Source organism: Protomyctophum parallelum (assembly GCF_964188405.1).
Source record: "Protomyctophum parallelum genome assembly, chromosome: 3".
Lineage (NCBI taxonomy): Eukaryota > Metazoa > Chordata > Actinopteri > Myctophiformes > Myctophidae > Protomyctophum > Protomyctophum parallelum.
In genome coordinates this window covers 5,149,806-5,174,805 of record NC_139698.1, presented here as the reverse complement: position 1 = coordinate 5,174,805, position 25,000 = coordinate 5,149,806, and the positions used below count along the sequence as shown (strand labels likewise).

The following is a 25,000-nucleotide window of genomic DNA, read 5'->3' as shown; positions in this document are numbered from 1 at the left end:
ATTGACACATATCACTATAGATGATTGACAGATATCACTATAGATGATTGACATATATCACAGATGATTGACAGATATCACTATAGATGATTGACAGATATCACTATAGATGATTGACAGATATCACTATAGATGATTGACAGATATCACTATAGATGATTGACACATATCACTATAGATGATTGACAGATATCACTATAGATGATTGACAGACATCACTATAGATGATTGACATATATCACAGATGATTGACACATATCACTATAGATGATTGACAGATATCACAGATGATTGACACATATCACTATAGATGATTGACATATATCACAGATGATTGACACATATCACTATAGATGATTGACAGACATCACTATAGATGATTGACACATATCACTATAGATGATTGACAGATATCACTATAGATGATTGACACATATCACTATAGATGATTGACAGATATCACTATAGATGATTGACAGACATCACTATAGATGATTGACATATATCACAGATGATTGACACATATCACTATAGATGATTGACAGATATCACAGATGATTGACACATATCACTATAGATGATTGACATATATCACAGATGATTGACACATATCACTATAGATGATTGACACATATCACTATAGATGATTGACAGACATCACTATAGATGATTGACATATATCACAGATGATTGACACATATCACTATAGATGATTGACAGATATCACAGATGATTGACACATATCACTATAGATGATTGACATATATCACAGATGATTGACACATATCACTATAGATGATTGACAGATATCACTATAGATGATTGACATATATCACAGATGATTGACAGATATCACTATAGATGATTGACAGATATCACTATAGATGATTGACAGATATCACTATAGATGATTGACAGATATCACTATAGATGATTGACACATATCACTATAGATGATTGACAGATATCACTATAGATGATTGACAGACATCACTATAGATGATTGACATATATCACAGATGATTGACACATATCACTATAGATGATTGACAGATATCACAGATGATTGACACATATCACTATAGATGATTGACATATATCACAGATGATTGACACATATCACTATAGATGATTGACAGACATCACTATAGATGATTGACAGATATCACTATAGATGATTGACAGATATCACTATAGATGATTGACAGACATCACTATAGATGATTGACAGATATCACTATAGATGATTGACAGATATCACTATAGATGATTGACAGATATCACAGATGATTGACAGATATCACAGATGATTGACAGATATCACAGATGATTGCTAAACAGTAACACAGACATTATTAGGTATATATAACATTATACAACAGGTCATTTCGGGGAAGAAATCTGATTGGTTGAAAACAGCCATCTGGCCGTGCTTCAAATGAGCATGATCTAATCAAAACATAATCTCGCTGCTCGGTTGGGTTGCTAGGCTAGCAAGATTCTTGGAACATTTTCGGTCGTAGTGGCTACATCTGTCATTAAAGAAATGTGTTTTTTTAGCAAATATCTTAGTTATAAGACTAGTTGTAAAAGAACTGTTATTGTGATCAACGTTTGCCCTGTTATCTCTCCTAAATAGTACCAGCATCAATACAGCATGGAATCGTGGACATGCAATCTTATTCAACAACACACAACAAAATAAGTTATATTGTATCGTTTTCCATGTACTGTATATTAATCTGTAATGTCGTTTGTTTACCAGGTGTGTTCCTCAATGGGAGCAGGCTGCTGGCTGCGCTGCAGGGGCTTCTGGGTAATCTCCTCCCCTCGCTGATGACATCAGAACCCCGGCTGGTTTCCACAGCAACACCAAGCTTTGGCTGTTCCCCCGGTTACCGCCTGGACACTGATGGTACTGCAGGCTGTGGTGAGTCACTGGTTCCCCTGCTGGACACTGATGGTACTGCAGGCTGTGGTGAGTCACTGTTCGACCTGCTGGACACTGATGGTACTGCATGTTGTGGTGAGTCACTGTCCCCCCGCTGGACACTGATGGTACTGCAGGCTGTGGTGAGACAATGACTCTGGTTAAAGATGGAGTGCCGTGATTAAAAAAAAAAATCTGTTTGTTAAAGGACTGTTAAAGGACCACTTAACTATTTTTCAACGTATCTTCATATAATTAGTCATCACCAATGTTAAAGGTATATTCAGAGATTTCACTCAAAAAACCTTAGGTTTCGTTTTTGGCTGTGGGACCTAAGCCTTTCATCCAATCAGGATAGAGAGCCAAAAACGAAACCTAATGTTTTTTGACCCCCAGGGGTTAACTGGGGACAGGGGGGGGAACTCCTTATATGGTCAGCACACTCTATAGTAGAGAGGATTATCACAACAAAACAAAAAAATAAGTGATATTTGAATTAAGTGAAATCACTGAATATACCTTTAATGATAAAATAGCACTTTTTTTGTTCTAATCGGTTTGTGTGTCTTAGGAGGGTCCAGAAACCCTTCCACGAGTGACATCATTGTTAGGCATTTTTGATAAATACATTTAGATGTATTGTATTGTATTGTATTGTATTATTGTGATAACGATGGCTTCCATTATAGCATGGTAACTTTTCAGGAATAGAAAGACTGCCGTTTCCAATTAGCTTGGATTCCCCATCGATGATGTCACTGGTGGACGGGTCTCCAAACTGACCCCAGGCCTCTTATGAGAACACATACTAGTAAGAAAATAATTGTAGCATTTGAACATTAGTGAGGACCAATTATATGAAGGTAGGTTGAATAGACTTTGCGAAGTGGTGCTTTGAGGTTGAGGAACCTACAGCTTTAAAACCCATGAAAAATCGTAATAAATGTGGCGCAAATCTTTGAATATATATATTCTTTCAAAGTGACTGTTTTTAACTCAGGTCTGTTACCGTCTCTCTCTCTCTCTCCGCTGTGTATTTTTGCCTCTGCAGTGGTTTGTCCTGCCGGGACCTTCTCCGCAGAGGGGGCGTGTCTCCTCTGTCCCGAGGGGACCTATCAGGGAGAAGAGGGGAGGGACTTCTGTCGCAGGTGTCCCCGAGGCAGCTCTGCCATTGGAGCGTCGTCTGCCAGCCAATGTGAGCCACACCTGCAGTTTTGTGCGGGGGCGTCGTGCGGAGAATAGCAGATCTACAAGCTCACGACACCGTCGCACTGCGTCGTGTCGTGAGCTTGTAGATCTGCGATTCTCAGTGTGTGAATTCCCTATACTTCCTACTCTCCGGATTGTTTTTGGCGATTTTTGACACATGTACAAATATGGTCGTGTACACTAGTATACAGTGTGCAGGTTTTGTCAATAAAGATAAATAAATCAGATAAAGAGAAAGTAAAGGTCTGCTGCTTTGCTAAATTTAATAATTGAATAGAGATGCACGATAGAGAATTTATGACCGATAACTTATGACCAAATACACCAAATCCGTGCATCTCTAGATTTAATTCATACTGTCAGAAGGTTGGAAGTTTTATTTTAATTTGACTTAAAGGTATATTCAGTGATTTCACTCAAAAAACCTTAGGTTTCGTTTTTGGCTGTGGGACCCAGCCTCTCGTCCAATCAGGATAGAGAGTCAAAAACGAAACCTAAGGTTTTTTGACCCCCAGGGGTTAACTGGGTGACAGGGAGGAACTCCTTATATGGCCAGCACACTCTATAGTAGGGAGGATTATCACAACAAAACAAAAAAATAAGTGATATTTGAATCAGTGAAATCACTGAATATACCTTTAAATTTGAGCGTACGTACAACGTGTGTGTGTGTGTGTGTGCGCGTGTGTGTGTGTGTGTGTGTGTGTGTGTGTGTGTGTGTGTGTGTGTGTGTGTGTGTGTGTGTGTGTGTGTGTGTGTGTGTGTGTGTGTGTGTGTGTGTGTGTGTGTGTGTGTGTGTGTGTGTGTGTGCGCTCACGTGCGTGCCTCAGGTGTGACCTCGTGTCAGAGGCGGGGCTTACGGTGTTCGGGGTCAGGTGACTTCCTGCCGACTCAGCCTGACATCCAATCGGGAGGCTGGAGGTGCGTCTCCGCCCAGGGAGACGATCTGGTCTGGACCAATAGCAGCGAGCCTCTCTCCGACGAGCAGTGCACAGGTACCTGTACGCACACACGGGAGCCAATCACAACGAAGCATGCGTTTTCGTTTTAATGGTACCGCCAATTCTGCAAAAAAAAGAAAATACACTTTTGTTTTTACTGTTCCCGGGTCAGTTCTACACACTGTGTGTGAATGTGTTTTCACAGTGCTGTCCATGTTTGAGGCTGTTCCCGGGTCAGATCTTCTCACTGGAGCTGAAGACACAGACATTCTGTCAACTCTCAACACTGATCTGGTAGCGTGTGTCCAAGGTAACTCTCTCACACACGCACGCACATGTACAGTGTATTTTTAACCCATTCTGACCTGAGATCAGATTCATACGAGGTTTCCGCCGGACACACACTGGTCCTGATGAACCCATTCTGACCTGAGATCAGATTCTAAAAATGTCAGTCGCTCTTCGATTTTTCAAAAATAGCAGACCTACAAGCTCGTATCGCGCCACTCGGTGGCGCGATACGAGCTTGTAGATCTGCTATTTTTAAATAGCTAAAGCATAACATGAGGCTGACACCAAAATGGGTGCCCGGTCAGAAAGGGTTAATATCTTTTGGAAAATGAAAAACATAATGAAAAAATGAATAAATACAACAATAAATGATTACAACATTTAATAAAAACACAGCCCTCTCACGTATTAGGAGGGCATGCAGTGTATGAGTCCCCAGAGCCAAGGACATGGAGTTTGAAGTTACAGTGGATTTGTTTAGGAAGTTCTGATAAAAATGAATATCTAGTAAATACTGAATCGAGCAACTTATATACAGTACGCTGTCTGGAATGTATAGATGATGATGAAATGATCCAACACTTTTTTTGAAAGTTACATAATAATAATCCCTCCCTCGGGACGCCTGATGGAGGGGAAAGGAACTGGTTGGAATAACGTGTTCCTTCCACGCGCTACGTCCAACCAGGGAAACTCCCCCCTGTCAGGTGTAAAGGAGCAACTTGGACACTCAGGCATGAAGGAAGCATGAGTTCAAGTCCGTTGCTCTCCCCTTGTTCCCCATATATGGGGACTAGGTTGGTCTCCCCTTGTCCCCCATATATGGGGACTAGGTTGGTCTCCCCTTGTCCCCCATATATGGGGACTAGGTTGGTCTCCCCTTGTCCCCCACATATGGGGACTAGGTTGGTCTCCCCTTGTCCCCCATATATGGGGACTAGGTTGGTCTCCCCTTGTTCCCCATATATGGGGACTAGGTTGGTCTCCCCTTGTCCCCCATATATGGGGACTAGGTTGGTCTCCCCTTGTCCCCCACATATGGGGACTAGGTTGGTCTCCCCTTGTCACCCATATATGGGGACTAGGTTGGTCTCCCCTTGTCCCCCACATATGGGGACTAGGTTGGTCTCCCCTTGTCACCCATATATGGGGACTAGGTTGGTCTCCCCTTGTCCCCCATATATGGGGACTAGGTTGCTCTCCCCTTGTCCCCCATATATGGGGACTAGGTTGCTCTCCCCTTGTCCCCCATATATGGGGACTAGGTTGCTCTCCCCTTGTCCCCCATATATGGGGACTAGGTTGGTCTCCCCTTGTCCCCCATATATGGGGACTAGGTTGGTGGAGGGTGTGTAGAGCCCAGGGTCACATTAGATGATTGACACAGGGGTGAAAAATGGGTTACAAAATTGTGGGATAAAAAAAATAAAATCCCTCTAACCCATTTTGACCCGAGATCAGATTCTAAAAATATCTTCTACATCCTGACAGTTTTCTGAAAAAGCTATGTTGTCGTTATTTTCGAGAAAAAAAATAGCAGACCTACAAGCTCGTAGCGCGCCACTCGGTGGCGCGCTATGAGCTTGTAGATCTGCTATTTTTCAATAGCTAAAGCATGTCTGCATGTGGAACTTTTTACAGACGGGACACAAGCCCCCTTTGATGCCTATACGTGCTCTGTGTGTATGTGACAGTTTCTGTGCACGTGCTTGCTCTGTGTGTATGTGACAGTGTGTGTGTGTGTGTGTGCGTTGCAGCGTGCGCTACAGAGCCGTCCTGTCATCACGTGGCTGTTTTCACCGAGGAGGAGCAGAGACAATGTCAGCTGTACAGCACACACACACTGAACACACGCTGCAACACCTCCACACAGGTGTGTATGCGCACGCACGCACGCACACACACGCACGCACACACACACACACACGCACGCACGCACGCACGCACGCCCGCCCTTTCCCCCAAAAAAAGAAAAAAAATCCACATAAGGGCATTAGGAGAACATTAGGAGAAATCACGTCATTGGCAGTCAATTAAGTCCATAGACTTGCATCATAATCACCCTAAACAAACATTAAAATATATAGACTCGGCTGGCCTATGATGCAATTTCTAGCGCCTCTCAAACATGTCATCGACTGATCTAACATACGTCAACCTTCCCTGTGTTTCTTCACTAGTCCACCCATCGACTGATCTAATATACGTCAACCTTCCCTGTGTTTCTTCACTAGTCCACCCATCGACTGATCTAATATACGTCAACCTTCCCTGTGTTTCTACACTAGTCCACCCATCGACTGATCTAATATACGGCAACCTTCCCTGTGTTTCTTCACTAGTCCACCCATCGACTGATCTAATATACGACAACCTTCCCTGTGTTTCTACACTAGTCCACCCATCGACTGATCTAATATACGGCAACCTTCCCCGTGTTTCTACACTAGTCCACCCATCGACTGATCTAATATACGTCAACCTTCCCTGTGTTTCTTCACTAGTCCACCCATCGACTGATCTAATATACGGCAACCTTCCCTGTGTTTCTTCACTAGTCCACCCATCGACTGATCTAATATACGACAACCTTCCCTGTGTTTCTACACTAGTCCACCCATCGACTGATCTAATATACGGCAACCTTCCCTGTGTTTCTTCACTAGTCCACCCATCGACTGATCTAATATACGACAACCTTCCCTGTGTTTCTTCACTAGTCCACCCATCGACTGATCTAATATACGGCAACCTTCCCTGTGTTTCTTCACTAGTCCACCCATCGACTGATCTAATATACGTCAACCTTCCCTGTGTTTCTACACTAGTCCACCCATCGACTGATCTAATATACGGTCAACCTTCCCTGTGTTTCTTCACTAGTCCACCCATCGACTGATCTAACATACGGTCAACCTTCCCTGTGTTTCTTCACTAGTCCACCCATCGACTGATCTAATATACGTCAACCTTCCCTGTGTTTCTACACTAGTCCACCCATCGACTGATCTAACATACGGTCAACCTTCCCCGTGTTTCTTCACTGGTCCACCCATCGACTGATCTAATATACGGCAACCTTCCCCGTGTTTCTACACTAGTCCACCCATCGACTGATCTAATATACGATAACCTTCCCTGTGTTTCTTCACTAGTCCACCCATCGACTGATCTAATATACGGCAACCTTCCCCGTGTTTCTACACTAGTCCACCCATCGACTGATCTAATATACGATAACCTTCCCTGTGTTTCTTCACTAGTCCACCCATCGACTGATCTAATATACGGCAACCTTACCTGTGTTTCTTCACTAGTCCACCCATCGACTGATCTAATATACGGCAACCTTCCCTGTGTTTTTTCACTAGTCCACCCATCGACTGATCTAATATACGGCAACCTTCCCTGTGTTTCTTCACTAGTCCACCCATCGACTGATCTAATATACGGCAACCTTTCCCTGTGTTTCTTCACTAGTCCACCCATCGACTGATCTAATATACGACAACCTTCCCCGTGTTTCTACACTAGTCCACCCATCGACTGATCTAATATACGGCAACCTTCCCCGTGTTTCTACACTAGTCTGATCCAGAAGAACAACAGTTTTCCGGCCACTGCTACAGAGCTGACAATGAGGTTATATCTTCCCTTCTTCTCTGGAGTCCTGCCTCAAAGCAGACCAGAGGTAGAAAACTGTCCTTCCCAGCTACTCTGTACTCACTGTGTGTGTGTGTGTGTGTGTGTGTCCAGGCCAGTGGGTTTCTGGGAAATCCCGAGACGGAGCTGTTTGATTGGTTGAGCTGTTCTCCAAGAGTGAGGGGCGGAGCTTCAGATCTGCTGGTTGTCAGGAAGAAAGGTAACCATTATTAAATTATATGTAATAATAATAACAATAACAATAATACAACACAGAATGTAATATTTGTTTTAGACATTTCAAAACGTAGGCTACTTGTATAAGTATAAGATTTTACTCTACTAAACCAACAGTTGATTTGGTCGACAGAAATGTATGATGGCATCGTGATGAGATGACTGATTACATAATTGGTTGCGTGTTGACAAAGTCTGCTATATTCCCGAGTTCACCCAAACATAACATTTAGTTCTACTGGATCTCTTCTACACTAATCCCGCCCTAACATTTTAGTTGTCTAGTTGACAAAAATGTCAATATATTTAGAGTTTTAATCAGCATGGATTCGTTTTTATTTCGTTTTCATCAGTGAAAGAAACAGTGGCGTGCACAGACATTTAGAGGGGCAGGTGGTGCTCAAGTGAAAAAAAGGGCACCTTGTGCAGCGCATTTTGGGGCGGAAACCCATTTTGGTGCTTTATAGCTATTGAAAAATAGCAGATCTACAAGCTCATAGCGCGCCACCGAGTGGCGCGCTACGAGCTTGTAGGTCTGCTATTTATTTTTTTAATCGAAGAACCACTGACATAGAAACATAGCTTTAGATTGTGGGGGCCTAAATAATATAGTAGAAGCGTTTTTTATCAAGATTTGATCAATGTCACCGCATGGTCCACACACTACAAATCTTTTTTTTTATTTATTTTTTAGCACATTGCCAAAAGGGTGCTCTAGCACCCCCTAGTGTCTGTCTGTGCACGCCACTGGAAAGAAATGTAAACGATGCACATTTTCAGTCAAAAACACGCACGGTTGTTGTTTTTTTCCCCCCGTTTCCAGGTGAGGAGTTCTCCGTCTCGCAGCATCAGCAGCAGAGCTACGAGAGGATGAGGATGACGAAGGCTCTGTCGGGGGTGTTCCGCACCCTGGCCTTCTCCTCCTCCTCCTCCTCCTCCTCCTCCTCCTCCTCCTCCTCCTCCCCCGCCCGGGGCGGAACCTCCCTCACCGACGTGCACCGTTTCTGTCAGGAGCAGTGCAGCCGCGACACCTGCTGCCGAGGCTTCGTCCTCAACCGCAACGTCCTGGACGGCGGTACGTACGACGCGCGCACGACGTTACCATGGAGACACTTCAGAGTACACACACAGACGACACGCACACGTTACCGTGGAGACGCTTCAGAGTACACACACAGACGACGCGCACACGTTACCATGGAGACGCTTCAGAGTACACACACAGACGACACGCACACGTTACCATGGAGACACTTCAGAGTACACACACAGACGACACACACACGACGTTACCATGGAGACACTTCAGAGTACACACACAGACAGACACGCACACGACGTTACCATGGAGACACTTCAGAGTACACACACAGACGACGCGCACACGACGTTACCATGGAGACACTTCAGAGTACACACACAGACGACGCGCACACGACGTTACCATGGAGACACTTCAGAGTACACACACAGACAGACACGCACACGACGTTACCATGGAGACACTTCAGAGTACACACACAGACGACGCGCACACGACGTTACCATGGAGACACTTCAGAGTACACACACAGACGACACGCACACGACGTTACCGTGGAGACACTTCAGAGTACACACACAGACGACGCGCACACGACGTTACCATGGAGACACTTCAGAGTACACACACAGACGACACGCACACGACGTTACCGTGGAGACACTTCAGAGTACACACACAGACGACGCGCACACGACGTTACCATGGAGACACTTCAGAGTACACACACAGACGACACGCACACACGTTACCATGGAGACACTTCAGAGTACACACACAGACGACACGCACACGTTACCATAGAGACACTTCAGAGTACACACACAGACGACACGCACACGTTACCATGGAGACACTTCAGAGTACACACACAGACGACGCACACACGTTACCATGGAGACACTTCAGAGTACACACACAGACGACACACACACGTTACCATGGAGACACTTCAGAGTACACACACAGACGACACGCACACGTTACCGTGGAGACACTTCAGAGTACACACACAGACGACACACACACGACGTTACCATGGAGACACTTCAGAGTACACACACAGACGACACACACACGTTACCATAGAGACACTTCAGAGTACACACACAGACGACACGCACACGTTACCATAGAGACACTTCAGAGTACACACACAGACGACACGCACACGTTACCATAGAGACACTTCAGAGTACACACACAGACGACACGCACACACGTTACCATGGAGACACTTCAGAGTACACACACAGACGACACGCACACGTTACCGTGGAGACACTTCAGAGTACACACACAGACGACACGCACACGTTACCATAGAGACACTTCAGAGTACACACACAGACGACACGCACACACGTTACCATGGAGACACTTCAGAGTACACACACAGACGACACGCACACGTTACCATGGAGACACTTCAGAGTACACACACAGACGACACACACACGTTACCATAGAGACACTTCAGAGTACACACACAGACGACACACACACGACGTTACCATGGAGACACTTCAGAGTACACACACAGACGACACACACACGTTACCATAGAGACACTTCAGAGTACACACACAGACGACACGCACACGTTACCATAGAGACACTTCAGAGTACACACACAGACGACACGCACACGTTACCATAGAGACACTTCAGAGTACACACACAGACGACACGCACACACGTTACCATGGAGACACTTCAGAGTACACACACAGACGACACGCACACGTTACCATGGAGACACTTCAGAGTACACACACAGACGACACGCACACGTTACCATAGAGACGCTTCAGAGTACACACACAGACGACACGCACACGTTACCATGGAGACACTTCAGAGTACACACACAGACGACGCACACACGTTACCATAGAGACACTTCAGAGTACACACACAGACGACACGCACACGACGTTACCATGGAGACACTTCAGAGTACACACACAGACGACACACACACGTTACCATAGAGACACTTCAGAGTACACACACAGACGACGCACACGACGTTACCATGGAGACACTTCAGAGTACACACACAGACGACACGCACACGTTACCATGGAGACACTTCAGAGTACACACACAGACGACGCACACACGTTACCATAGAGACACTTCAGAGTACACACACAGACGACACGCACACGACGTTACCATGGAGACACTTCAGAGTACACACACAGACGACACACACACGTTACCATAGAGACACTTCAGAGTACACACACAGACGACACGCACACGTTACCATGGAGACACTTCAGAGTACACACACAGACGACACACACACGTTACCATAGAGACACTTCAGAGTACACACACAGACGACACACACGACGTTACCATGGAGACACTTCAGAGTACACACACAGACGACACGCACACGTTACCATAGAGACGCTTCAGAGTACACACACAGACGACACACACACGTTACCATAGAGACACTTCAGAGTACACACACAGACGACACACACACGTTACCATAGAGACACTTCAGAGTACACACACAGACGACACACACACGTTACCATGGAGACACTTCAGAGTACACACACAGACGACACGCACACGTTACCATGGAGACGCTTCAGAGTACACACACAGACGACGCACACACGACGTTACCATGGAGACACTTCAGAGTACACACACAGACGACACACACACACGTTACCATGGAGACACTTCAGAGTACACACACAGACGACACACACACGTTACCATGGAGACACTTCAGAGTACACACACAGACGACGCACACACACGTTACCATGGAGACACTTCAGAGTACACACACAGACGACACACACACGTTACCATGGAGACACTTCAGAGTACACACACAGACGACGCACACACGACGTTACCATGGAGACACTTCAGAGTACACACACAGACGACACGCACACGTTACCATGGAGACACTTCAGAGTACACACACAGACGACACACACGACGTTACCATGGAGACACTTCAGAGTACACACACAGACGACACGCACACGTTACCATGGAGACACTTCAGAGTACACACACAGACGACGCACACACGTTACCATAGAGACACTTCAGAGTACACACACAGACGACACACACACGTTACCATGGAGACACTTCAGAGTACACACACAGACGACACGCACACGTTACCATGGAGACACTTCAGAGTACACACACAGACGACGCACACACGTTACCATAGAGACACTTCAGAGTACACACACAGACGACACGCACACGACGTTACCATGGAGACACTTCAGAGTACACACACAGACGACACACACACGTTACCATAGAGACGCTTCAGAGTACACACACAGACGACACACACACGTTACCATAGAGACACTTCAGAGTACACACACAGACGACACACACACGTTACCATGGAGACGCTTCAGAGTACACACACAGACGACGCACACACGTTACCGTGGAGACGCTTCAGAGTACACACACAGACGACACGCACACGTTACCATGGAGACACTTCAGAGTACACACACAGACGACACACACACGTTACCGTGGAGACGCTTCAGAGTACACACACAGACGACACGCACACGTTACCATGGAGACACTTCAGAGTACACACACAGACGACACACACACGTTACCATGGAGACACTTCAGAGTACACACACAGACGACACACACACGTTACCATGGAGACACTTCAGAGTACACACACAGACAGACACGCACACGTTACCATGGAGACACTTCAGAGTACACACACAGACAGACACGCACACGTTACCGTGGAGACACTTCAGAGTACACACACAGACGACGCGCAAACGTTACCATGGAGACACTTCAATGTCACATGTCCTAGAATGAGCCAATAGGGGAAAGGGGATCGACGTCACGTGATTCGCTTATTTGACCACCCGTGCCAAAACTCGGACGTGTGTCTCAAAGAGTGATGATTATTGGCCAAATGTGTGTGCGTGGGTGTGCATGTGTGTGCGCGTGTGCGTGTGCATGTGTGTGTGTGTGTGTGTGTGCGCGCGTGCGCGTGCGTGCGCGTGTGCGCGTGTGTGTGTGTGTGTGTGCAGGCTCCGTGCTGTGCGGCCTGATGGGGGCGCCGTCAGTGCTGCAGTGTGCCGATGAGGACTGGGACGTGATTGGTCAGGGCGCGGCGGAGCGCGTGTGCGGAGCGGGACTGACCTACGACCCCCAGCACCGGAGCTTCCTGTTCAACTTCGGGGGACAGGACTTCACCATCAGTGAGAACATACCGGCCAATAGCACGCTGACATGAACAGGGCAGATATGAACACCGGCCAATAGCATTCTGACATGAACAGGGCAGATATGAAGACCGGCCAATAGCACGCTAACATGAACAGGGCAGATATGAACACCGGCCAATAGCACGCTAACATGAACAGGGCAGATATGAACACCGACCAATAGCACTCCAACATGAACAGGGCAGATATGAACACCGGCCAATAGCACGCTAACATGAACAGGGCAGATATGAACACCGGCCAATAGCACTCCAACATGAACAGGGCAGATATGAACACTGGCCAATAGCATTCTAACATGAACAGGGCAGATATGAACACCGGCCAATAGCATTCTAACATGAACAGGGCAGATATGAACACCGGCCAATAGCACTCTAACATGAACAGGGCAGATATGAACATACCGGCCAATAGCACTCCAACATGAACAGGGCAGATATGAACACTGGCCAATAGCACGCTAACATGAACAGGGCAGATATGAACACCGGCCAATAGCACTCTAACATGAACAGGGCAGATATGAACATACCGGCCAATAGCACTCTAACATGAACAGGGCAGATATGAACACTGGCCAATAGCATTCTGACATGAACAGGGCAGATATGAACACCGGCCAATAGCACTCTAACATGAACAGGGCAGATATGAACACTGGCCAATAGCATTCTGACATGAACAGGGCAGATATGAACACCGGCCAATAGCACTCTAACATGAACAGGGCAGATATGAGAACAGCATTCTAACATGAACAGGGCAGACATGACAACAATAACTGAAAATTACACAGAAATTACCGATAATATATTCATTCATCTTATGTTCACACTGGCAGATAAAGCTACTAAACAGCATATTTATTCATAGCTTTGTATCTTTTTATCTGAAGTTGAAATCAGCTCAACTTGTAATTTGTAGCTTTAACCCATTCTGTACGGGAACCACTTTTGGTGTTTTAAACATTATGTTATGCTTTAGCTATTGAAAAATAGCAGATCTACAAGCTCATAGCGCGCCACCGAGTGGCGCGCTACGAGCTTGTAGGTCTGCTATTTTTGAAAAATCGTGAAAATGTGGTGCAAATCCTGACAGAAAACGGTCAGGATTTAGAAGACATTTTATAAATTTCGCCGTCAGGCCTAAATGGATTAATTCATAGCAGCTGCAATTAAGCGTCGGATGCATCTTTGCATCTCCATGTCGCTGGCTTCCATTGACAATGAATGGTAGGCCGTATCTTTGTAGCCTCCGGTGGCAGCCACAGCCGGAGGTGTGTGTTCAACGCTTTGTATTGTCCTCGTCTCTCCAGCCGATGCTGCTCTACCGCTGCTCTATGCTGCTCTACCGCTGCTCTATGCTGCTCTACCGCTGCTCTACCTTTGTATTGTCCTCCTCTCTCCAGCCGATGCTGCTCTACCTCTTTGTATTGTCCTCCTGTCTCCAGCCGATGCTGCTCTACCTTTGTATTGTCCTCCTGTCTCCAGCCGATGCTGCTCTACCTCTTTGTATTGTCCTCCTGTCTCCAACCGATGCTGCTCTACCTTTGTATTGTCCTCGTCTCTCCAGCCGATGCTGCTCTACCGCTGCTCTACCTTTGTATTGTCCTCCTCTCTCCAGCCGATGCTGCTCTACCTTTGTATTGTCCTCCTCTCTCCAGCCGATGCTGCTCTACCTTTGTATTGTCCTCCTCTCTCCAGCCGATGCTGCTCTACCTTTGTATTGTCCTCCTCTCTCCAGCCGATGCTGCTCTACCTTTGTATTGTCCTCCTCTCTCCAGCCGATGCTGCTCTACCTTTGTATTGTCCTCCTCTCTCCAGCCGATGCTGCTCTACCTTTGTATTGTCCTCCTCTCTCCAGCCGATGCTGCTCTACCTCTTTGTATTGTCCTCCTCTCTCCAGCCGATGCTGCTCTACCTTTGTATTGTCCTCCTCTCTCCAGCCGATGCTGCTCTACCTTTGTATTGTCCTCCTCTCTCCAGCCGATGCTGCTCTACCTTTGTATTGTCCTCCTCTCTCCAGCCGATGCTGCTCTACCTTTGTATTGTCCTCCTGTCTCCAACCGATGCTGCTCTACCTTTGTATTGTCCTCCTGTCTCCAGCCGATGCTGCTCTACCTTTGTATTGTCCTCCTGTCTCCAGCCGATGCTGCTCTACCTTTGTATTGTCCTCCTCTCTCCAGCCGATGCTGCTCTACCTTTGTATTGTCCTCCTCTCTCCAGCCGATGCTGCTCTACCTTTGTATTGTCCTTGTCTCTCCAGCCGATGCTGCTCTACCTTTGTATTGTCCTTGTCTCTCCAGCCGATGCTGCTCTACCTTTGTATTGTCCTTGTCTCTCCAGCCGATGCTGCTCTACCGGCCGACAGCAAGAACAAGGAGGACTACCAGGCTTCCATCGTCACCTTCCAGGCCGTCTACCTCCACAACGGTACAAGTACAACCTTCACCTTTATAGCCCCATCTATACTATAACCCCATCTACCTCCACAACGGTATACAAGCTTTACCTTTATCCCATGTTGACCTGAGACCAGATTCTAAAAATGTCTTCCACATCCCGACAGTTTTCCATTCTGACCTGAGACCAGATTCTAAAAATGTCTTCTACATCCTGACAGTTTTCTGAAAAAGCCATGTTTCCATGTCAGTCGATTTTTCAAAAATAGCAGACCTACAAGCTCGTAGCGCGCCACTCGGTGGCGCGCTACGAGCTTGTAGATCTGCTACTTTTCAATAGCTAAAGCATAACATAATGCTAACACCAAAAGGGGTTAAAACCCCATCTATACTAAAGTACTGTACAACCCAACCTTTACCCTAACTCTACAATAAGCCTATCTATATAACCCCCGCTACCGGGTCCTACACACACTGGTACCAACCCTATAGAACAGCTGGATGGGAACGGCAAGGTTGAGGTTCCCGGTTCAATCCCTGTGGGCTCCCCCAGAGTTAGTGCCAAAGTGTCCTTGAGCAAGACTCTCTCAACCCCTAATTGCTCCCAGTGTGCAGGCTGGAGCCTTGCATGCTTTCCTCCGCCATCGGCGGGTGAATGAGTGAATGTAATGCACAGTCTATAGAGAAAGCACCTTTGGATAAAGGTGCTATATAAATGCACCCTTTACTTCTACTGGGTGTATAAATGCTATTCCATGTGTCTCACAGGCTCAGAGCCGGAAGCAGATGTTACATCCCCACCCTGCACAGGAACACAGCAGGCCACGTTTGCCGTGGATGGTTGGTATTCATTCATTCATTAATTCATTCATCCATCCATTCATTCAGGTGCATTGAGGTACAAGCTAATGGAGTACAATGCATGATAGAATAAAAAAGTAGAGGGATATATGTCGTCTGTCTGTCTGTCTATTGATTGCTTGATTGATAAGAAAATATGATATATACTGTAGTACTATATTGTCAGCTCACACTAAAATGTGTCTTACGACAACTGTGTATGCAACACATACATGTGATTGATTGATCGATTGATCTGTTGATGGATGAATGGATGGATTGGACTGACCAGTGTATTAGATGCATGACTATACCTGCATATACCTACAAAGTATCTTATGTTGTGTCCCTCTACAGAAGAGGTACAAAGTGTCATGTGTTGTGTCCCTCTACAGAAGCGGTACAAAGTGGGTTCGAGTCCCTGGACGAGAGCATGGTGGTGGTGGATCCAAAGAGAAGCCTTCCCGCCCTCTCCTATTGGCTCAACAAGATGAACTTCAACTCCCAGCAAGCACTGCTCTGGTGTCTCTCACGTATGTCCTGCTGAGATGTAGTAATATTTTTACTACAGAGTGAAGTAAAAAACATTACTACAAATACTGGACTTTTACTCCACTACATTTATTTGAAAACTAGTAGTAGTCACTTTGTAGATTTTGATTATTATTATAAAACATACATTCATTTATTTAACCACTTATAAAACCACACTATGTACAGTAAATATTGGCCATTTGAAAATAGCTTGTCTACAAGCTCATAATGCGACAATTTTCAATACTCCCAGGGGCGAGCAGTCCGCGGGACTGACATGTGATTCTCATGTCAAAGACCCCGAAATGAACATGTATTTGACGCCCATTTTAAAATGTTTTGTGCCAGGGACGTCTGTGCAGGGTTCGTGTATTTGAAATGTTTCAAAAAACATTCCACACATCTTTCAATAGTTTAATTTTTAAACCCATTGAAAACAGAGAATTTTAGATTTTTCAGATCTACAAGCTCAGCGCTTGTACATCTGCTATTTTAAATCTACAGTCAATTGTGTCAACAAAAAATATATTTTGCCGGGCCTTGATGGCATAGTAATGACTGGTTTTACACGTGTTTGCTTGCAGAAAATCAATCGCAACGTGATGCGTTGTAGGTCATAGCTGATCAACTGGTAAAATATCTGCTGTTCAAAGAGCTGTGTGTGTGTGTGTGTGTGTGTGTGTGTGCGTGCAGGCTGTCGGTCGGAGCAGCAGTGCCACCTAGTGGACTTGAGACAGGACACAGCAGGTTTCCACAGCTGTCTCCTCTACCCAGACTCCACGGTGTGCGGGGCCTACGACAAGCCTCTGAGGCAGCCCTGTCGCCCCCTGCTGCCCAGCGCGCCACACAGCGCCCACATCAAGAAGGGTGAGCGAGTGTGTCAGTCCGTTACGAAGACGTTGTTGGTTTTCCGAGGCTACTGTAGGTGAAACCTGACTAATGGAAGCTCGTCCTATAGTCATAGTCACCACCTAGTCATACTGAATGCCTAGTGTGTCGTATGATAGAGCGTCGCAGTCCCGCCCCCCCTCGAGAGACCCGGAAAATAAATCCCCGTTCATTTTCCTCATAGACTTTTCAGAAAGTATTTATTTAAAGACGTTTCCGCCGCGGACAAAGACAACTCTTATCGTGACAAATCATGACAACAAACACAATGTTTCGGGGCTGAACAAATAATTAGAAAGAAGAAGAAAACGGCAGGTGACAACACTTTTTTTGTTGTTTTTCTTCTTTGTAATTATTAGTTTGGTCCAAAATATTGTGTTTGTTGTCATGATTCGTCACGACTCGAGTTGGCTTCGTACGACGCTTAAAAGGTCTTTAAATAAATACTTTGTGAAATGTCTATGGGAAAAATGCATTGGGATTCATTTCCTGGGCCTGGCGTCGTCATGAAAGGGAGCGGGACTGGGCCTGGCGTCGTCATGAAAGGGAGCGGGACTGCGACGCTCTATTGCCTGCCTCCTAAGCTATGCCAAACACACCGCGAAAGGGCTGATTTCCGCACCACAGCGAGCAAGCGTTACCACCAGCAGCCTCGAAGCGAAAACAGCTGCTAATGTTATGAGCTGGACAGCAGAACAAAGCCAGAACAAAACAGTCATTGAACCAACACACAGAACGTCGGAAACGAGCGCAAACAACGGCCGTGAGGCGCGAGGTTGTGACACACAAACATACACGTTACTAAAATAATAATAATACCAATTAGGGCGGGAGAACACAACGGAGACAGTGCTTCTTTCACCTGACAAATATCACTATGTGATCATTTCTTGTTATACTTCGGTGTTCATTTCTTAGTCTTTTGAATACAATAATTTTTTTAGTCTTAGTCAAATTTTAGTGACTAAAACTAAGGCAGGCCTCGGTGTCGTATTACCAGATTTATAGTTAGATGTGCTGCCAAAAATAGATCTACAAAGCTTGTAGATCAGCTATTTTTTTTAGCGTGTGTGATCTGTGTGTGTGTGTGTGTGTGTGTGTGTGTGTGTGTGTGTGTGTGTGTGTGTGTGTGTGTGTGTGTGTTTGTGCATGTCTGTGTGTGTGTGTGCGTGTGTGTTTCAGTTGACCTGTCCGGGCCGGTGAAGAGTTTCTACCGTCGGGTTCCCTTCCAGAAGATGGTTTCTTACTCCGTGCGCAGTCGTCTCTCTCTGGGAGACACTCCTCTGTCTATAGGGTAACACAACACATACAATGATATGGTTACAGTCGTCTCTCTGGGAGACACTCCTCTGTCTATAGGGTAACACAACACATACAATGATATGGTTACAGTCGTCTCTCTCTCTCTGGGAGACACTCCTCTGTCTATAGGGTAACACAACACATACAATGATATGGTTACAGTCGTCTCTCTGGGAGACACTCCTCTGTCTATAGGGTAACACAACACATACAATGATATGGTTACAGTCGTCTCTCTCTCTGGGAGACACTCCTCTGTCTATAGGGTAACACAACACATACAATGATATGGTTACAGTCGTCTCTCTGTGGGAGACACTCCTCTGTCTATAGGGTAACACAACACATACAATAATATGGTTACAGTCGTCTCTGTGTGAGAGACACTCCTCTGTCTATAGGGTAACACAACACATACAATGATATGGTTACAGTCGTCTCTGTGTGAGAGACACTCCTCTGTCTATAGGGTAACACAACACATACAATGATATGGTTACAGTCGTCTCTCTGGGAGACACTCCTCTGTCTATAGGGTAACACAACACATACAATGATATGGTTACAGTCGTCTCTCTGTGGGAGACACTCCTCTGTCTATAGGGTAACACAACACATACAATAATATGGTTACAGTCGTCTCTGTGTGAGAGACACTCCTCTGTCTATAGGGTAACACAACACATACAATGATATGGTTACAGTCGTCTCTGTGTGAGAGACACTCCTCTGTCTATAGGGTAACACAACACATACAATGATATGGTTACAGTCGTCTCTCTCTGGGAGACACTCCTCTGTCTATAGGGTAACACAACACATACAATGATATGGTTACAGTCGTCTCTCTGGGAGACACTCCTCTGTCTATAGGGTAACACAACACATACAATGATATGGTTACAGTCGTCTCTCTCTGGGAGACACTCCTCTGTCTATGGGGTAACACAACACATACAATGATATGGTTACAGTCGTCTCTCTCTCTGTAGGAGACACTCCTCTGTCTATAGGGTAACACAACACATACAATGATATGGTTACAGTCGTCTCTCTGTGGGAGACACTCCTCTGTCTATAGGGTAACACAACACATACAATGATATGGTTACAGTCGCCTCTCTCTCTGGGAGACACTCCTCTGTCTATAGGGTAACATAACACATACAATGATATGGTTACAGTCGTCTCTCTCTCTCTGGGAGACACTCCTCTGTCTATAGGGTAACACAACACATACAATGATATGGTTACAGTCGTCTCTCTGGGAGACACTCCTCTGTCTATAGGGTAACACAACACATACAATGATATGGTTACAGTCGCCTCTCTCTCTGGGAGACACTCCTCTGTCTATAGGGTAACACAACACATACAATGATATGGTTACAGTCGCCTCTCTCTCTGGGAGACACTCCTCTGTCTATAGGGTAACACAACACATACAATGATATGGTTACAGTCGTCTCTCTCTCTCTGGGAGACACTCCTCTGTCTATAGGGTAACAACACATACAATGATATGGTTACAGTCGTCGCTCTGGGAGACACTCCTCTGTCTATAGGGTAACACAACACATACAATGATATGGTTACAGTCGTCTCTCTGTGGGAGACACTCCTCTGTCTATAGGGTAACAACACATACAATGATATGGTTACAGTCGTCTCTCTGGGAGACACTCCTCTGTCTATAGGGTAACACAACACATACAATGATATGGTTACAGTCGTCTCTCTGTGGGAGACACTCCTCTGTCTATAGGGTAACACAACACATACAATGATATGGTTACAGTCGTCTCTCTCTGGGAGACACTCCTCTGTCTATAGGGTAACAACACATACAATGATATGGTTACAGTCGTCTCTCTCTGGGAGACACTCCTCTGTCTATGGGGTAACACAACACATACAATGATATGGTTACAGTCGTCTCTCTCTGGGAGACACTCCTCTGTCTATGGGGTAACACAACACATACAATGATATGGTTACAGTCGTCTCTCTCTGGGAGACACTCCTCTGTCTATGGGGTAACACAACACATACAATGATATGTAAAACATGACACTGTATACAGTAAAATTATTGGGTCCATTTGGTTACAGTCATATCTCTCTGGGAGACACTCCACTGTCTCAGGGGTAACACAACACATACAATGAAAATAAGACCACACATTCGTTCCACTTCCACTTTTATGTTTTGATTAGGTGTTTCATCATGCTCGTTTAAGCACGACTAGATGGCTATTTCAACCAATCAGATTGCTTCCTCAAAATGTACCCGTTGTATGATGATGTAAAATAATGGGAAAAGAATGTACAGTATGTGATCAGCGGTGATGTATTTGTGTTCATAGTGATTGTGACATTTGTGTGTGAGCAGTGAGCACAGTAGCACAAATGTGATGATAAAGTGTGTGTGTGTGTGTGTGTGTGTGTGTGTGTGTGTGTGTGTGTGTGTGTGTGTGTGTGTGTGTGTGTGTGTGTGTGTGTGTGTGTACAGATTCTTGGAGTGTGAGCGTCGATGCGATGAAGATCCGTGCTGCCGGGGTATGGGATTTGTCAGAGATACCAAGTCTTCAGGTAACTTTACATTGTGTGCTGCCGGGGTATGGGATTTGTCAGAGATACCAAGTCTTCAGGTAACTTTATATATTTGTCTATTTAAACAGGAAACAAAACAAGATCATGTGATCACTGAGCCAGGCGAGAATGATGCCCGGCCGCGTCACTCACTGACCGGTCTCATACGGCCTTTAGTGGTTCTACCAGGAAACAACATTATGATCACCTTTTAAATAATTTCTATAAATGATTCCCGTGTCTGTTTAGAATAACTAGTCCTTATTACCAATTGGAAAATAGATCAACGGCGGGAGGTAACTGAATTCCATAGGTAACCAACTGTGCTGTAGGTCGACGGAAATGGTACTGTATGTGTTACACAGAATGTGTGTCGTCCGATTCTGTTTACCGGTCTCCATTGCAGGACGCGACCGGACGCGACTGGATGTCAACGCAATTCGATAGGAAACAAATAATGGCGTAACCCAACGGCGAAAACGGCGACCATCGAGTTAAACAGACTTTCCAAAGAAGGCGAAAAATAACCTACGTACAATTTGAGAAAATGAAAAGGCCTGCATGACGTAATGGTCACTGCCCGTGTGCGTCACTACCATGACGTAATGGTCACTGCCCGTGTGCGTCACTACCATGACGTAATGGTCACTGCCCGTGTGCGTCACTACCATGACGTAATGGTCACTGCCCGTGTGCGTCACTACCATGACGTAATGGTCACTGCCCGTGTGCGTCACTACCATGACGACAAAAGTTTGTAGACTACCTTTTTTTCCACTGAATCTACATGAAAACTAATATAAGCTATGATGACTAAAACTAAGAGTAAATATATTGACAATTTTGTGGAAAACTAGACTAAATGTTTGCAAGGGCCTAGTGGACAAGAGATCCAGTATAAGTAAAAGACACAAGTCATTTTACACTTAGTTGCATGCTGAAAATAGCAGATCTACAAGCTTGTAGATCGGCTAGTGTAAACTCATTACGACGGCAGCGAGGCCCACCAAAACACATTTTAGTCGACTAAATCAACTGTAGATTTCGTCGACTAACATCTTATATTTTATTTAGTCGACTAAAACAAAGACTAACACTAAAACATTCCAGCCAGGTGACTAAAATGTGACTAAAACTAAATTAAAACTATTCAAAAGACTAAAACTGTCAAAATCAACAAGCCGGTGAAAGGCAAAGCGGGGCTATAACAGACAGACACGTCTACAATTATAGGAAGATATGATGTCTCACCAACAGGTGGCGATGTGGTGTGTCTGTCGCTGATCAGTCTGGGCGTTCAGACGTGCTCCGAGGACGACAGCGCCACCTCCTGGACCACTCAGGACTGCAGACCGTCTGCTGTCAGAGCCCGGCCACACCCCTTCGGCTGGTACCTCAAACCTGGTACTCAACGCACGCACAGACACACAGACACACACACAGACACACAGACACACACACAGACACACACACACACACACACACACACACACACACACACACACACACACATACACACACACAGACACAGACACACAGACACACAGACACACAGACACACACACACACACACACACACACACACACACACACACACACACACACACACACAGGAGTCTATCAATGACATGTTTAAAGTTGTTAAATGTCTGTGTCTCTGTGTGTCTCCAGTGAACCAGTGGAGTAAATCTCCTGCTCTCTGCCCTCCTTTCACACTGCCTGCACCCAGAAACAACGGTATGGAACTACAACTACCACTACCACTACCACTACCACTACTGCCCCCACTGAGGCGTTGTAACGACAATTAGGCAGCCAGCCAAACTCCATTCAAAAAAGTCAGGAATGAGGCATAGCAATCCTGTCTAAATCCAAACGCGTGTTACATTCTTTGCATTAGATGGAAATAAACATTAAACTTACAAACAATGCTCTTTCTGTAGTCTCAAACAGCACAGCTAACCTCTCTCTTCACAGCAAACATTGTTCTGCCTGCTCTCCCTCACTCACATGGAGTCATTGTACTGATTACCCCTCAATGCAGCTTACACGGGTGACAATCAATCAGGTACAATCAAGCAGGCTTGGGTCACTTTAACCTAGGGTCGCTTAATAGGCACACATTAATACTACAGAAAATAAAGCCTGCACAAACTCTAGCCTGGAAGGCAACACAACTACTACTACTGCTACTACTACTACTAACTGTTAGTAACTACGTACTGGTGTAGGCTATACGGTGCTGTGTTGCTGCTTGCCTGTCGGGTCTGGCTCTTTAGTCGACTGGTAACGTACAGTACGTGCCAATCGCGTCCATCAGTCCCGGGTTGTCCTCCCGGGCCGAGGCTACAATTGCTACATTGGTTCCTCCGCTCGTTCCTCGGCGTTACAGACCTAATGCAGCGTAACTAAGTCAACAGCACGTTACCTGCCTGGTTTTGGAGGTACCCCCCCCCCAGTCAGTCGAGCCTATATAGCTCTATATAGACACATACGTGGCCGGTTAAGACACATACGTGGCCGGTTAAGACACATATGTGGCCGGTTAAGACACAAAGACATCGGACCAAAGACATGCACCCAATAATTACTACTACAATGGCTGCAACTAGACATATTAGTGAACGTTTAACTATAAAATATATATACTGTATTTGCGCGTCTGTTGTTGTCAGTGTCTGTGGAGCAGTGGAGTGTTGTAGAGGATAACATTTATATTTTTAATATATATATATATTTTTGTCTGTTGTTGTCAGTGTCTGTGGACCAGTGGAGTGTTGTAGAGGATAAAATGTATATTTTTAATATATATATATATATATTTGTGTCTGTTGTTGTCAGTGTCTGTGGACCA

The 25,000-nt window shown here is 45.5% G+C and overlaps 1 protein-coding gene across 1 annotated transcript in view; it reads left to right on the top strand.

Moving 5' to 3' along the window:
• tg (thyroglobulin) overlaps positions 1 to 25,000 on the top strand; it is a 74,885-nt gene that overhangs the window by 27,518 nt on the left and 22,367 nt on the right. The window contains exons 25-41 of the mRNA XM_083761363.1: positions 1,766 to 1,930; positions 2,982 to 3,125; positions 3,970 to 4,134; positions 4,286 to 4,390; positions 6,129 to 6,244; positions 8,128 to 8,233; positions 9,074 to 9,325; positions 13,390 to 13,560; positions 15,936 to 16,022; positions 16,760 to 16,831; positions 17,227 to 17,364; positions 18,059 to 18,232; positions 19,436 to 19,547; positions 22,067 to 22,137; positions 22,194 to 22,205; positions 23,404 to 23,550; positions 23,818 to 23,883. Coding sequence (XP_083617489.1) covers positions 1,766 to 1,930; positions 2,982 to 3,125; positions 3,970 to 4,134; positions 4,286 to 4,390; positions 6,129 to 6,244; positions 8,128 to 8,233; positions 9,074 to 9,325; positions 13,390 to 13,560; positions 15,936 to 16,022; positions 16,760 to 16,831; positions 17,227 to 17,364; positions 18,059 to 18,232; positions 19,436 to 19,547; positions 22,067 to 22,137; positions 22,194 to 22,205; positions 23,404 to 23,550; positions 23,818 to 23,883 — 2,103 coding nt within the window. The remainder of the gene's footprint in view (positions 1 to 1,765; positions 1,931 to 2,981; positions 3,126 to 3,969; positions 4,135 to 4,285; positions 4,391 to 6,128; positions 6,245 to 8,127; positions 8,234 to 9,073; positions 9,326 to 13,389; positions 13,561 to 15,935; positions 16,023 to 16,759; positions 16,832 to 17,226; positions 17,365 to 18,058; positions 18,233 to 19,435; positions 19,548 to 22,066; positions 22,138 to 22,193; positions 22,206 to 23,403; positions 23,551 to 23,817; positions 23,884 to 25,000) is intronic.